We start from the raw sequence: 15,578 nt of genomic DNA on the forward strand, positions 1-15,578 counted from the left end.
CCTCATACCTTCAGGGACACAACCTTTAAACTGCTCAAACAGTATTAGCTGTAGCAATCTGTCATAATCCCCACGGATCCCTTTCGAGGCGCACCAACGCTGACAATACATCTGCATCTCATGGGCAAACTCTAAATACGAGCAGCCCCACTGCTTCCTCGCATTCCGGAACCTCTGCTGGTGTGTCTCCGGGACCAACTCATAAATCCTGAGTATCGCCTCTTTCACTACATCACACCTCTGGGCATCTTCGGCGGACAATGCCGAGTAAACTTGCTGAGCCTTCCCCTTAAGTACGCTCTGAAGTAAAACAGCCCACTTATCCCTCGGCCAGTCCTGACTTTCAGCGACTTTTTCAAAATGTGGAAAGTACCGATCAACATCGGCCTCCTCAAATGGGGGAACCAGCCTAACCTCCTGGGTCGCCCTGAACCCTCCACCTTGGTTCGGCATGGGCCCCTGCGCTAGCGTCATCCTTAACTTCTCCAGCTCAAATTCCCTTTCCCTCTGTTTCTCCCTCTCTTCTCGCTCTAACTGCCTGTCCCTCTCTTCTCGCTCCAACTGCCTGTCCCTCTCCTCTCGCTCCAGCTGTTTTATTCTCTCTTTGCGTTCTAACTGCCTGTCCCTCTCTTCTCGCTCCAGCTGTTTTACCCGGAACTCGTGCTCGAGTCTCAATTTTTCAATCTGCAGCTATACTGCTTCTCCACCAGGTTTTCCCATGGATACCACCTCCAGCTCCCCTTGGGGAAACACACCTTTAGATACATAGTTCTCTATGATAGCTCTGTGCATCTCTGCTGTCCTCATTGTCGACTTCCCCTTAAAAAGATTCAACTGTTTGGCCACAGTTGCCATTTCTGATTTCCTGGCATCCTCTAATGCCTCCAAGGTTGGCGCCTTTAGAAATTCCTCAATCTCCATTTCTGCTGCTTGCCCTTTCTTTCTTTCGGGAATTTTAACCCAATCAATTTACCCAGTCCCAAATTTGGCGTTCAAAATCGCAGATGAGATCCCCACTTATGTTACGTACCCCGTAACTGGGTTGCCAAACCAGTAGAAATGGACCACTTAGTTGGAGTCTGGATTACTGGAACTGAGAAAGTTTTATTAAAGAAATAAGTAACACAGTACTCTAATCGTAAGGATATAAATGCGACAGGTTAGCAATGATAAAACACACATGTACACAGAACTAGGATAACAGCAATCAATCAAGCTCTATCGCAGTCTAGGGGTAAAATGATCAGTCTCAAGTGACGCAGAGTTCAGATCAGCTGAGTACAGTTCGCAGTAATCGCTGTTGTGCCGTTGGAGAGAGAGAGAGAGAGAGAGAGCTAATATGCAAATTCTGATTCACACAGACCTTCGTTCTTCGCAGTTAGCTTTCGGGTGAGCCCTTTTACTGTCTTCGGAGGTCACCGACTGTGACCTTCTCCGTTCCGGATACGATCGTTCTTCCGCGGTGAACCCGGCACCCAGGCAAGGGCGGACACACCCACCAGGTTCCCGCCGATCGTACCTTTCCACCCTGTGCGTCTATGGTCGGTCCTGTGACCAGACCTCCAAACTCCCACCAATTTGTGGGCGGGCACACCGCACTTCCAGGGTCTCGTTATCTCGTGATCTCGTGGTGTCTGTCATGCCTTAGCGAACCTGTTCCTTTTATCCCCCTGCTGGGGTTTCGCCTGTCCATCAAACTTCAAACAGTTCAGGTTCAAAGCAACCGGTCTGTGTCTCTTTTCGATAATCTCTCTTCTCTCTCATTAACATTTTGAACACTTCTCTCTTTATCTCTCTTATCTCTCTCATCAGCATCAATCTTCTGATAACTTGGTTTTTCGTCACAACTGGGACACACACACGGATCAATACGAGCCTAATAGCGCATTCAACGACATGTTACTAAAACATAAAGTAGTCCCTTATTATACTAACACACATAAAAGTTGCTGGTGAACGCAGCAGGCCAGGCAGCATCTCTAGGAAGAGGTGCAGTCGACGTTTCGGGCCAAGACCCTTCGTCAGGACTAACTGAAGGAAGAGTGAATAAGGGATTTGAAAGTTGGAGGGGGAGGGGGAGATCCAAAATGATAGGAGAAGACAGGAGGGGGAGGGATGGAGCCAAGAGCTGGACAGGTGATAGGCAAAAGGGATACGAGAGGATCATGGGACAGGAGGTCCGGGAAGAAAGACAAGGAGGGCGGGGGGGACCCAGAGGATGGGCAAGGGGTATATTCAGAGGGACAGAGGGAGAAAAAGGAGAGTGAGAGAAAGAATGTGTGTATAAAAATAAGTAACAGATGGGGTACGAGGGGGAGGTGGGGCATTAGCGGAAGTTAGAGAAGTCGATGTTCATGCCATCAGGTTGGAGGCTACCCAGACGGAATATAAGGTGTTGTTCCTCCAACCTGAGTGTGGCTTCATCTTTACAGTAGAGGAGGCCGTGGATAGACATGTCAGAATGGGAATGGGATGTGGAATTAAAATGTGTGGCCACTGGGAGATCCTGCTTTCACTGGCGGACAGAAAGCAAAGCGGTCTCCCAGTCTGCGTCGGGTCTCGCCAATATATAAAAGGCCACATCGGGAGCACCGGACGCTGTATATCACCCCAGCCGACTCACAGGTGAAGTGTTACCTCACCTGGAAGGACTGTTTGGGGCCCTGAATGGTGGTAAGGGAGGAAGTGTAAGGGCATGTGTAGCACTTGTTCCGCTTACACGAATAAGTGCCAGGAGGGAGATCAGTGGGGAGGGATGGGGGGGACGAATGGACAAGGGAGTTGCGTAGGGAGCGATCCCTGCGGAATGCAGAGAGAGGCGGGGAGGGAAAGATGTGCTTAGTGGTGGGATCTCGTTTGTTGGTGGCGGAAATTACGGAGAATAAGATGAGGACCAGGGGAACCCTATTCCTAGTGGGGTGGCAGGAGGATGGAGTGAGAGCAGATGTACGTGAAATGGGGGAGATGCGTTTAAGAGCAGACTTCCTCCCTTACCACCATTCAGGGTATCAACTCTGCTCTTAAACGCATCTCCCCCATTTCACATACATCTGCTCTCACTCCATCCTCCTGCCACCCCACTAGGAATAGGGTCCCCCTGGTCCTCACCTACCACCCCACCAGCCTCTGGGTCCAACATATTATTCTCCGTAACTTCCGCCACCTCCAACGGGATCCCATCACTAAGCACATCTTTCCCTCCCCGCCTCTCTCTGCATTCCGCAGGGATCGCTCCCTACGCAACTCTCTTGTCCATTCGTCCCCCCATCCCTCCCCACTGATCTCCCTCCTGGCACTTATCCGTGTAAGCGGAACAAGTGCTACACACGCCCTTACACTTCCTCCCTTACCACCATTCAGTTCTGCCTATCTTGTCGTAGGCCTCCAGGTACTCTGTAACCTCATCCTTGACAATCGACTCCAGCAACTTCCCAACCACCGACGTCAAGCTAACAGGTCTATAATTTCCTTTTTGCTTCCTTGCCCCCTTCTTAAATAGCGGAGTGACATTTGCAATCTTCCAGTCCTCCGGAACCATGCCAGAATCTATCGACTTTTGAAAGATCATCGCTAATGCCTCCGCAATCTCCACAGCTACTTCCTTCAGAACACGAGGGTGCATTCCATCTGGTCCAGGAGATTTATCGACCTTTAGCCTATTCAGCTTCCTGAGTACTTTCTCTGTCGTAATTGTGACTGCGCACACTTCTCTTCCCTGCCACCCCTGAGTGTCCGGTATCCTGCTGTCTTCCTCAGTGAAGACTGATGCAAAATACTTGTTCAGTTCCTCTGCCATCTCCTCATCTCCCATTACAATTTCTCCAGTATCATTTTCTATCGGTCCTATATCTACTCTCACCTGTCTTTTACTCTTTATATACTTGAAAAAGCTTTTAGTATCCTCTTCGATATTATTTGCTAGTTTCCTTTCATAGTTAATCTTTTCTCTCTTAATGACCTTCTTGGGTTCCTTTTGTAAGGTTTTAAAAACTTCCCAATCCTCTGTCTTCCCACTAATTTTTGCTTCCTTGTATGCCCTCTCTTTAGCTTTAACTTTGGCTTTGACTTCTCTTGTCAACCACGGTTGCATTCTTTTTCCACTCGTAAATTTCTTCTTTTTTGGAATATACCTGTCTTGCACATTCCTCATTTCTCGCATAAACTCCAGCCACTGCTGCTCTGCCGTCTTTCCCGCCAGTGTCTCTTTCTAGTCAACTTTGGCCAGTTCCTCTTTCATGCCACTGTAGTTTCCTTTACTCCACTGAAACACTGACACATCAGATTTTGGCTTCTCTTTTTCTAATTTCACAGTGAACTCAATCATGTTATGATCACTGCCTCCTAAGGTTTCCTTCACCTCAATCTCTCCAATCACCTCTAGTTCATTACACAATACCCAATCCAGTACAGTCGATCCCCTAGTGGGCTCAACAACAAGCTATTCTAAAAAGCCATCTCGCAGACATTCTACAAATTCTCTCTCTTGAGATCCAGTGCCGACCTGATTTTTCCAATCTACTCGCATGTTAAAATACCCCACAATTATCATAACACTGCCCTTCTGACAAGCCTTTTCTATTTCCAGTTGTAATTTGTAGTCCACATCCCTGCAGCTGTTTGGAGGCCTATAAATAACTGCCATCATGGGTCCTTTTACCCCTGCTATTCCTTAGCTCAACCCATAAAGATTCTGCACCTTCCGATCCTATATCACCTCTTTCTAATGATTTAATATCATTTCTTACCAATAAAGCCACGCCTCCCCCTCTGCCTACCTTCCTATCCTTCCGATACACCGTGTATCCTTGGATGTTCAGCTCCCAGAGACATGCATCCTTTAGCCATGTCTCAGTGATGGCCACAATATCATACCTGCCAATCTGTAGCTGTACGACAAGATCATCCACCTTATTTCTTATGCTGCGTGCATTTAAGTACAACACCTTAAGACCAGTATTTGATACTTTTCGCTTTGATTTCACTGCAATTTTATTGCACTGCAACTCATCCCAATGGCTACACATTTGCCCCATCACCTGCCTGTCTTTCCTGACATCTTTACTGCTCACTATCTTAGATTTATTTCTGTTTTCCCCTTCCTCCGCTCTATCATTCCGGTTCCCATCCCCCCGCCAAATTAGTTTAAACCCTCCCTAACAGCTCTATTAAACTTTCCCGCCAGGATATTGGTCCCCTTCGGGTTCAGGTGTAACCTGTCTTTTTTGAACAGGTCATACTTCCCCCAGAAGAGATCCCAATTATCCAAGGATCTGAAGCCCTGCCTCCTACACCAGTCTCTCAGCCACGCATTCATCTGCCTGATCCGACTACTCTTGCCCTCGCTAGCACGTGGCACAGGTAGCAATCCCGAGATTACTACCCTGGAGGTCCGGATTCTCAGCTTCCTTCCTAACTCCTGGAAATCTCTCTTCAGGACCTCCTCCTTTGTCCTATCTATGTCATTGGTACCAACATGTACCAAGACAACTGGCTGCTCACCCTCCCCCTTTAGAATATTCAGGACCCGATCCGAGACATCCCGTACCCTGGCACCTGGGAGGCAACACACCATGCGGGTATCTCTGTCAGGCTCACAGAATCTCCTGTCTGTTCCCCTGACTATGGAATCCCCTACGACTACCACATTCCTCTTCTCCCTCCTTCTCTCCTGCACAACAGCGCCAGGCTCAGTGCCAGAGACCCGGCCACCGTGGGCGTCCCCTGTCAGGTCATCCCCCTCATCAGCATCCAGAACAAGATATTTGTTGCTGAGGGGGACAGCCACAGGTGTGCTCTCCACTATCCGGGCATTTCTCTTCCCTCTCTTGACAGTGACCCAGTGTTCTGTCTCCTGTAGCCTAGGGATGACTACTGACTCCTGTAGCCTAGAGATGACTACCTCCCTGTAGCTCCTGTCTATCACCTCCTCACTTTCCCTGATAAGCAGTAGGTCATCAAGCTGCAGCTCCAGATCCCTAACACAGTCTCTGAGGAGCTGCATCTCGGTGCACCTGGCACAGATATGGCCATTAGGGAGGCTGGAGGTCTCCCAGGATTCCCACATCTGACACCCTGAACAAAGCACTAACCCTGCAGGCATGCTATCTAATTCTACACGAATGAAACAGGAAAAATGTGTCTACTCACCCAGTTACCTCGCCAAACAGACAAACTTTTTAAACCGTTAGCTGTGAGAGCCCTGCTGTTCCTGTCTGTCCGGGCTGATTCGTGAAAGGGTTGTGGGGGGCGGGGAGAGAGAAAAAAAGAGTTGGCGCTTCGCTCTCGCCTCTTCCCGTTTATCGCCGAAGCCCGTTGAAGCCAAAGCCCTACACTCTGCTACCGCTCACTCCGCTGCCCGCTGTATAGGGTGTTTGCCTTTTTAAACTCTCCGCGCGGTCCTGCCGACGTCACACGCCTGCGCAGTCTTGCCCTTCTTGCACTCGAAGAAGTTTTTAAAAAAAACTGCCTTCCTTCACAATTCAGCTCCCTTACTCACTCCTCCTTCAGTTCGTCCTGACGAAGGGTCTCGGCCTGAAACGTCGACTGCACCTCTTCCTAGAGCTGCTGCCTGACCTGCTGCGTTCACCAGCAACTTTTATGTGTGTTGCTTGAATTTCCAGCATCTGCAGAATTCCTGTTGTTTGCCCTTATTATACTGTAGGCTATACGGTACACTCCTCCCCTTTTATTTCAATAATGTATCAACCATTTTTTTTATTGGGGCACTCTGCTAAACAAATATGTTTACCCTTAACATACAAACACCTACCTTTTGTTTACTAAGTAACTTAATAATATCAAATTATAACAAACCATTTTTTTTTACAAAGTAATGTAATAATATCAAATTATAACAAGCCTTTTTTTTTTACTTTTGGTCTAAGACCCAGTTATAACTCAAGTCTCTGGGCGGGGGGTTTTCTCTAGATTGTCCGGCACTGAAGCAAATAGGTCTTCACTCTATTGTCTGGAATAAATTGAACAATCCACAAATTGGCAGGTTCCAGCCAAAAAGAGTAGTCACCTCCTCTTGCAAAGATGACAAAAGCAAAGTGAAATCTGTGAAAAGGTGAATGTTATTCTTAAAAATATGTACAATCATCAAAATTGAGATGGCATTGGAAAGTGTCTTCAAATAGTGTGTTCTTCAGTCTATCAATAAACTGAATTTGTTTGTTTTAATACTGACTTCCATATAAAAGTCATGAAAAGCATAGGGAGTTAAGAAGATGTGTGCCTCCAACCTGCTAAGAGTTCTAGGCAGCAGATCACCTCCGTAAAATGAAGACTCTGTGCATCTGTCCTAGATATATATGCATCTTTGTGCTACCACTTGTCTTCCTTACCCATATCTCATTTGTTCCAGCTGAGCTAATTACACAGCCAATCTTCATATTCTCCTTAGATTCCAAATAGACAGCCTGACCTTTATGATACCATCTCTTATCGTAATATAACTTTCCATCTTCTATTCGTGCTTCAAATCTTTGTGCTGGTGATTCAGCAGGAGTGCTGGGAAGATGTTCAGGAGAAGATGGAGATGCTGGTCTTTTCAGAAATTTAAGCTTATTGAGAGTTTGCAGATCTTCCATTATCTGTTCATCTGTTAACAAGTAATTTAACTGCACAGGTAGGGGTTTTCGTCTTTTGTCTGTAATTGGAGCAGGGTCATTAGGTCTCCTCCTTAGTTTCCTAGTCATTATTGGCTTTACCTCCATAGAATCTCCTGTGAGTTCCATTGTTAGCCTCTCATTCTCAATCATCTTTTTCTTTTCTTCTAACTCAATCTTTTATCTTCAAATTCCTTCACTGCTGCTTTCTTCTCTTTAAAATAATTCCTTTCCACTTGTTCTGTCTCCAGTTGCAGAAAAAGCTTTGCATTTTTGTATTCTTTCCTTATTTTGTTATTCTAGTTTCTTCATCCTTTTCTGATACTCGTGCAAAGTGCCTTCCTGTAACTGCTGTAGCTGTCTTTTGAGAGATGTCAATTTCTCCTGGTACGTCTGCTCTGCTCTTTTACTTCCAGGTAGTCTTCATCATCCTGCTTATTGGCAATACCTGTCTCACTTGCATCCTCTGTATCTTCATCCGAGTCGCGGCCACAGATACTGCGTTCGTCCTCAATGTTGACGCTGTCTAGCTCCTCCTCCTCATTGTAATAGTCGACAATGGGTGAGAGGAGAGCTGCCCTCCTTTGCTGACACATCTAGTGCCTTGATGGTGTGCCAATCCAACTGGATTTTCCTGAGCCATTCATGTCCCAGCAACGGTGGTCCTCCATTTTTTAGTACATAGAGGTTCAGTTGCTGTATTTTGTTTCCATAGGTCACTGTCACATTAATTTTGCTTTCTGGACACACTTTCTGTCCTGTGTAAACCTTTAGAAGTAGTTTAGTTTGTTTCAGAGGTATGTGAGAAAACAGTTGTTTGTAGTCGTGTACAGAGATCACTGTTAAAGCTGAGCCCGTGTCCAACTCCATTTTCAGCCTCATACCTGCCACTTGTGGAGTGATCCTTATTACTCTTCGATCATCTGTCTCTTTGATGACAGTGGAGCAACAATAGCAGGTATTTCTGGGAATAATACAGAAGGTGCAGGATTAGTTCATTCCAAAGAGGAAGAAAGATTCTAAAGGGAGTAAGGGGCGACCGTGGCTGACAAGGGAAGTCAAGGACAGTATAAAAATAAAAGAGAAGAAGTATAACATAGCAAAGATGAGTGGGAAGCCAGAGGATTGGGAAACTTCTAAAGAGCAACAGAAGATAACTGAAAAGGTAATACGGGGAGAAAGAGGAGGTACGAAGGTCAGCTAGCCAAGAATATAAAGGGGGATAGTAAAAACTTCTTTAGGTATGTGAAGAGGAAAAAATGAGTTAAGACCAAAGTTGGGCCCTTGAAGACAGAAATGGGTGAATTTATTATGGGGAACAAAGAAATGGCAGATAAGTTGAACAGGTACTTTGGATCTGTCTTCACTAGGGAAGACACAATCTCCCAGATGTAATAGTGGCTGGAGGGCCTAGGGTAACGGAGGAACTGAAGGAGATTCACATTAGGCAGAAAATAGTGTTGGATAGACTGATGGGACTGAAGGCTAATAAATCCCCAGGGCCTGATGGTCTGCATCCCAGGGTACTTAAGGAGGTAGCTCGAGAAATCGTGGACGCATTGGTAATCATATTCCAATGTTCTATAGATTCAGGATCAGTTCCTGTGGATTGCAGGGTAGCTAATGTTATCCCACTTTTTAAGAAAGGAGGGAGAGAGAAAACAAGGACTTATAGACCAGTTAGTCTGACATCAGTGGTGGGGAAGATGCTGGAGTCAATTATAAAAGATGAAATAGTGGTACGTTTGGATAGCAGTAACAGGATCGGTCCAAGTCAGCATGGATTTACGAAGGGGAAATCATGCTTGACTAATCTTCTGGAATTTTTTTGTGGATGTAACTATGAAAATGGACAAGGGAGAGCCAGTGGATGGAGTGTACCTGGACTTTCAGAAAACCGTTGATAAGGTCCCACATAGGAGATTAGTGGGCAAAATTGGAGCACATGGTATTGGGGGTAGGGTACTGACATGGATAGAAAATTGGTTGGCAGACAGGAAACAAAGAGTAGGGATTAACGGGTCCCTTTCAGAATGGCAGGCAGTGACTAGTGGTGTACCGCGAGTCTCGGTGCTGGGACCGCAGCTATTTACAATATACGTTAATGATTTAGATGAAGAGATTAAAAGTAACATTAGCAAATTTGCAGATGACACAAAGCTGGGTGGCAGTGTGAAATGTGAGGAGGGTGTTATGAGAATGCAGAGTGACTTGGACAGGTTGGGTGAGTGGGCAGATGCATGGCAGATGCAGTTTAATGTGGATAAATGTGAGGTTATCCACTTTGGTGGCAAGAACAGGAAGGCAGATTACTATCTGAATGGTGTCAAGTTAGAAAAAGGGGAAGTACAATGAGATCTAGGTGTCCTTGTTCATCAGTCACTGAAAGTTAGCATGCAGGTACAGCAGGCAGTGAAGAAAGCTAATGGCATGTTGGCCCTGGTGAGACCACACCTGGAGTACTGTGTGCAGTTTTGGTCTCCAAATTTGAGGGAGGGCATTCTTGCTATTGAGGGAATGCAGCGTAGGTTCACGAGGTTAATTCCTGGGATGGCGGGACTGTCATATGTTGAAAGATTGGAGCGACTGGGCTTGTATACACTGGAATTTAGAAGGATGAGAGGGGATCTGATTGAAACATACAAGATTATTAAGGGGTTGGACACGCTGCAGGCAGGAAACATGTTCCCGATGTTGGGGGAGTCCAGAACCAGAGGCCACAGTTTAAGAATAAGGGGTAGGTCATTTAGAACGGAGTTGAGGAAAAACTTTTTCACCCAGAGAGTTGTGGATCTGTCAAATGCTCTGCTTCAGAAGGCAGCGGAGGCCAATTCTCTGGATGCTTTCAAGAAAAAGTTAGATAGATAGTGGAGTCAAGGGATATGGGGAGAAGGCAGGAGCGGGGTACTGAATGTGGATGATCAGCCATGATCACAATGAATGGCGGTGCTGGGTCGATGGGCCGAACGGCCTACTCCTGCACCTATTGTCTATTGTATTTCACGCTGTGAAGTTGCAGACAAGACAATTCACTTTCGTCTGAGTCGTTTTCATGAGAACTGCTTTCTTCCATTTTGTGTACATTGTTGTATTTTCCTTTCTGGGGTTGCTTGTTTCTCTGTATTTTGTCCTTTATCTGCTGTTTACTAGCCTTGCGTACTCTGGCAATGTGGCCCTGCTTGCCACAGTTTTTGCATTCTTTGTCCTTAAACCAACAATCATCAGGGTCACGTGACATGTTCCCACAACGGTAACATTTCTTTCCTTCATTTCTGTTCAGTGACATTTTATTCGTAGCATATTACAGAGATTTTTGTTGTATCTCTGAAGCACCCTGTGCTGCTGTTTCGGTTGCTATTGCAATGTTCAGCACCTTCTCGAATGTAAGGTCTTTTTCACCCAGGAGCTTCTTCTCTGTGGTTTCACAGTGCATGCCACACACTAACCTGTCCCTCAATGTGTCCGATAGACCAGCTCCAAATTGACAATGTTCTGATAATTTGCGCAATTCAGCACAATATTCAGAAATGCTTTCATTTTTGCTCTGATTCCGTTTGTGAAATTTAAATCTTTCAGCAATGACCAGTGGTTTGGGGTTTAAATGCTGTTGGAGAGTGTCTACTATTTGCTTGAACATTTTGTCAGCTTGCTTTCAAGGGTTAACAAGCTCCATAGCAGCCCATACATTTTTGCTCCCATAATACTGAGTAAGATGCTGGCTTTCTTTTCATCATTAACACCGTTAGCCTCACAGTATATCTCCACTCTCTCAATGTAAGTTGCCCAGTCTTCAATGCCACTATCAAATGCTGTAATAGTTCCAATCATTCCCATCTTTGTTATATTAATTTAGCCCTGGTTTCCCCTTGTTTTCTTTTTGACTCCCGTGTCCTTTTTGCTGGCGCCACAAGCGCACTCCATCTAGGGGGTCAGCGCTGGCTGTGGTCTCGCCTGGATGTGCTGCGGCTCCGACTGTGTCTCTTGGTCTCCCGACATTCCCAACCCCGGCTGTGCTTCTGTTTCCTTTCAGACTCATGGCCTCGCTCTGCCTCCTTCTCCCGCTCCTTGGCTCGTTCCTTGCGCTCTTCCTCCGAGTGTCGTTATTAACTAAAACCCGGCGTTCCGATAAGATGTAGGTTCACTAACCCCGTCGCCAATTTGTTGTGTATGTGGCCTAGTTACACAACAATGCTACTCATAAAAACGCTGGAGACAGGAGCTAAGTTTCATGGTTCTTTACTGGCAGAATCCAAACTCAGCACAGATCAATACGCGCCTAATAGCGCATGCAATGACGTGTTACTAAAACATAAAGTAGTCCCTTATTACACTGTAGGCTATATGGTACACCTTCCAATAACTTTCCCACTACTGATGTTAGGCTCACCAGCCTATAATTTCCTGATTTCTGTTTAGAACCTTTCTTAAACAGTGGAACAACATTGGCTATCCTCCAATCCTCTGGTACTTCTCCGACACTAAGGATGATTTAAGTACCTCCGGTAGGGCCCTGGCAATTTCTGCACTTGACTCTTGTATGGTCCAAGGGAACACCTTGTCAAGCCCTGGGGATTTATCCACTCTGATTTGCCACAGGACAACAAACACGCCCTCCTCTGTAATCTGTAGGGTCCATGAAGTTGATGCCGCTTTGCCTCACTTCTATAGACTCTGCATTCATCTCCTGAGTAAATACAGATGCAAAAAAATCCATTTAAGATCTCACTATCTCTTTTGGCTCCACACATGGATTACCATTCTTATTTTCCAGAGGACCAATTTGCAATCCTTTTGCTTCTAACATATACCTTAGGATTCTCCTTCCTCATGCCATCATTTAACCCTCCTGATCTCTTTTTTAAGTGTTCTCTTGTATTTCTTATACTACATAAGCACCACATTTGTCCCTACCTGTCCATACCTGTTATGCACCACCTTTTTTTTCTTAACCAGGGCCTCAGTATCTCTTGAAAACCAAGGTTCTCTACACTTGTTCTCTTTACTTTTTATTCTGACAGGCACATACAAGTTTTCTACTGTCAGAATTTCACTCTTGAAGGTCTCACTTACCAAGTACACTTTTGCCAGAAACAGCTTGACCCAATCCACATTTGCCAGATCCTTCCTCAACACTACCTGCCCCTCCACCTAGTTTGATATCGTCCACAAACTTGGCCACAAAGTCATCAATTCTGTCATCCAAATCATTGACATATAATGTAAAAAGAATCGGACCCAACACAGACTTCTGTGGAACACCACTAGCCACTGGCAACCAATGTGAAAAGAGTCCCTCTGCTCCCACTCTTTGCCTCCTGCCAATCAGCCAATGCTCTATCCATGCTAGTATCTTTCCTGTAATATCATGGACTCTTGTTTAGCAGCCTCATGTGCGGCCCCTTGTTAAAGGCCCATTGAACATCCAAGTGCACAATATCCACTGATTCTCCTTTGTTTATCCTGCTTGTTATTTCCTCAAAGAATTCCAACAGATTTGTCAGGTAAGATTTTCATATTGTGATCATTGTCTCCGAAGGAGTTTTTTTAACCTTAAGCAATCTTACCCTGGTTCATTAGAGAACACCAAATCCAGAAGAGCTGATCCCCTAGTGGGCTCAACCACAATCTGCTCTAAAAAGCCATCTTGATGGCATTCTATAAATTCTCCTTCCTGGGACCCAGCACCAACCTGATTTTCTCAGACTAGCTGCATATTGAAATCCCCCTTGACTATCTTAACATCACCCTTTTTACATGCCTTTTCCATCTCCTCTTGTAATTTGTATCCCAAATCTTGGCTGCTGTTCGGAGGCCTGTATATAATTCCCAGCAAGGTCTTTTTACCCATGTAGTTTCTTAACTTCACCCACAAGGTTCTACAATTACCGATCCTAAGTCACCTCTTTCTATGGATTTGATTTCATTTTTTTCAACAGAACCACACCACCCCCTCTGTCTATCTGAACATCCTTTTGATCTAATCCGTATCTTTGGATGTTAAGCTCCCAACTATAATCTTCTTTCATCCATGACTCAGTGATGGCTACAACTTTGTACCTGCCAATCTCTAACTGCACTACAAGATCATCTATTGCATGCATTCAAATATAACACCTTTAGTCCTGTCATCCTTTTTGATTTTGAACCCTTTCACATTGCAAATCATCCCACTGACTGCAATTTTGCCCTATCAGCTGCCTGTCCTTCCTGACAGTCTCACTCCACACGACCTCTGCTTGTAAACCAACTGCCCCATCCTCAGCCCCACCAGTCCATTTATCAATCCCCTGCCAAATTAGCTTAAACCCTCCCGACAGCAAAGCAGCCCACAAGGATAATGGTCCCCTGAAGGTTCCGGTGTAACCTGTCGCTTTGTACAGGTTGTATTTTCCCCAGAAGAGATCCCAGTGACCCATAAATCTCAAACCCCATGGTCACTGCAGCAGTTTGTCAGCAATGCAATCCTCTGCCAAATCATCCTATTCTCATCCTCAGTGGCAAGTGGCACAGGCAGCAATCCAGAGATAACTACGCTGGTGGTCCTGTTTTTCAGCTCCCTGAATTCTTGCTTCAGGACCTCCTTGCTTTGCCTACCTATGTTTTGGTGCCAGTGCACACTAAGACTTCTGGCTGTTCACCCTCTCCCTTCAGAATGCTGTGGACCCAGTCTGAGCTGTTCCTGACCCTAGCACCTGGGAGGCAACATACCATCTGGGTGTCTCTACTCCACTAACCGTGGAATCTCCTATCACTACTGTAAATGCCTGCAAGAAGATAAATCTCAAGGCTCTATGAATATACTTTGACAATAAAGTTACTTTGACATTGAAGCTGAGGGGAGACCGATAGAAGATTGTAAAATAATGAAAGGCGGTGAGTAGGGTGCATGGTCATTTTCCCAGGTTGGAAATGTCCAAGGTTAGAGAGCATAGGTTTAAGGTGAGAGGGAGAAAGTTCAAAGGAGATGTATGATGCAATTTTTTTTATTGTCCAGTGTGGTAGGAGATCATACACACAATCAGGCTGATAGCGGAAGAGATTTGATAGGCAATAAAGGATCTCATGCTTTCCTGGCGTATATGATGAATAAACTCATCTCGGGCTTCCAGATGGGTACAGGTATTGATTATAGAGAACTTCAAACCAACCAGTCCTGAAAACATCTCTCCCACTAAACTGACCTGCCTTGAAAACATCTCCTGCAGTAAACTGACCAGCCCTGAAAACATATCCTGCAGTAAACTGACCAGCCCTGAAAACATCTCCTCCAGTAAACTGACCAGCCCTGAAAACATCTCCTCCAGTAAACTGACCAGCCCTGAAAACATCTCCTGCAGTAAACTGACCAGCCCTGAAAACATATCCTGCAGTAAACTGACCAGCCCTGAAAACATCTCCTCCAGTAAACTGACCAGCCCTGAAAACATCTCCTGCAGTAAACTGACCAGCCCTGAAAACATATCCTGCAGTAAACTGACCAACCCTGAAAACATCTCCTCCAGTAAACTGACCAGCCCTGAAAACATCTCCTGCAGTAAACTGACCAGCCCTGAAAGTATCTCCTCCAGTAAACTGACCAGCCTTGAAAACATCTCCACCAGTAAACTGAAAAACTTCTTCACACAGAGAGTGGTAAATCTGTGGAATTCTCTGCCACAGGAAACAGTTGAGGCCAGTTCATTGGCTATATTTAAGAGGGAGTTAGATATGGCCTTTGTGGCTAAAGGGATCAGGGGGTATGGGGGGAAGGCTGGTACAGGGTTCTGAGTTGGATGATCAGCCATGATCATACTGAATGGTGGTGCAGGCTTGAAGGGCTGAATGGCCTACTCCTGCACCTATTTTCTATGTTTCTATGTTTCTATGACCAGCCTTGAAAACATCCCCTCCACTAAACTGACCAGCCTTGAAAACATCTCTTCCAGTAAACTGACCAGCCTTGAAAACATCTCCTCCACTAAACTCAAA

At 45.6% G+C, this 15,578-nt stretch overlaps 2 protein-coding genes across 3 annotated transcripts in view; one reads left to right on the forward strand and one right to left on the reverse strand.

Annotated features, from left to right (window-relative positions):
• Positions 1-15,578, forward strand: part of mmp24 (matrix metallopeptidase 24) — a 269,586-nt gene that overhangs the window by 239,878 nt on the left and 14,130 nt on the right. The gene's annotated exons all lie outside the window — the stretch shown is intronic.
• On the reverse strand, positions 7,269-7,763 carry LOC134342618 (sin3 histone deacetylase corepressor complex component SDS3-like). Its single transcript, XM_063040951.1, has one exon. It carries the CDS (start codon positions 7,761-7,763, stop codon positions 7,269-7,271), a length of 495 nt encoding a protein of 164 aa, XP_062897021.1.

Source organism: Mobula hypostoma, chromosome 2 (assembly GCF_963921235.1).
Source record: "Mobula hypostoma chromosome 2, sMobHyp1.1, whole genome shotgun sequence".
Classification (NCBI taxonomy): Eukaryota; Metazoa; Chordata; class Chondrichthyes; order Myliobatiformes; family Myliobatidae; genus Mobula; species Mobula hypostoma.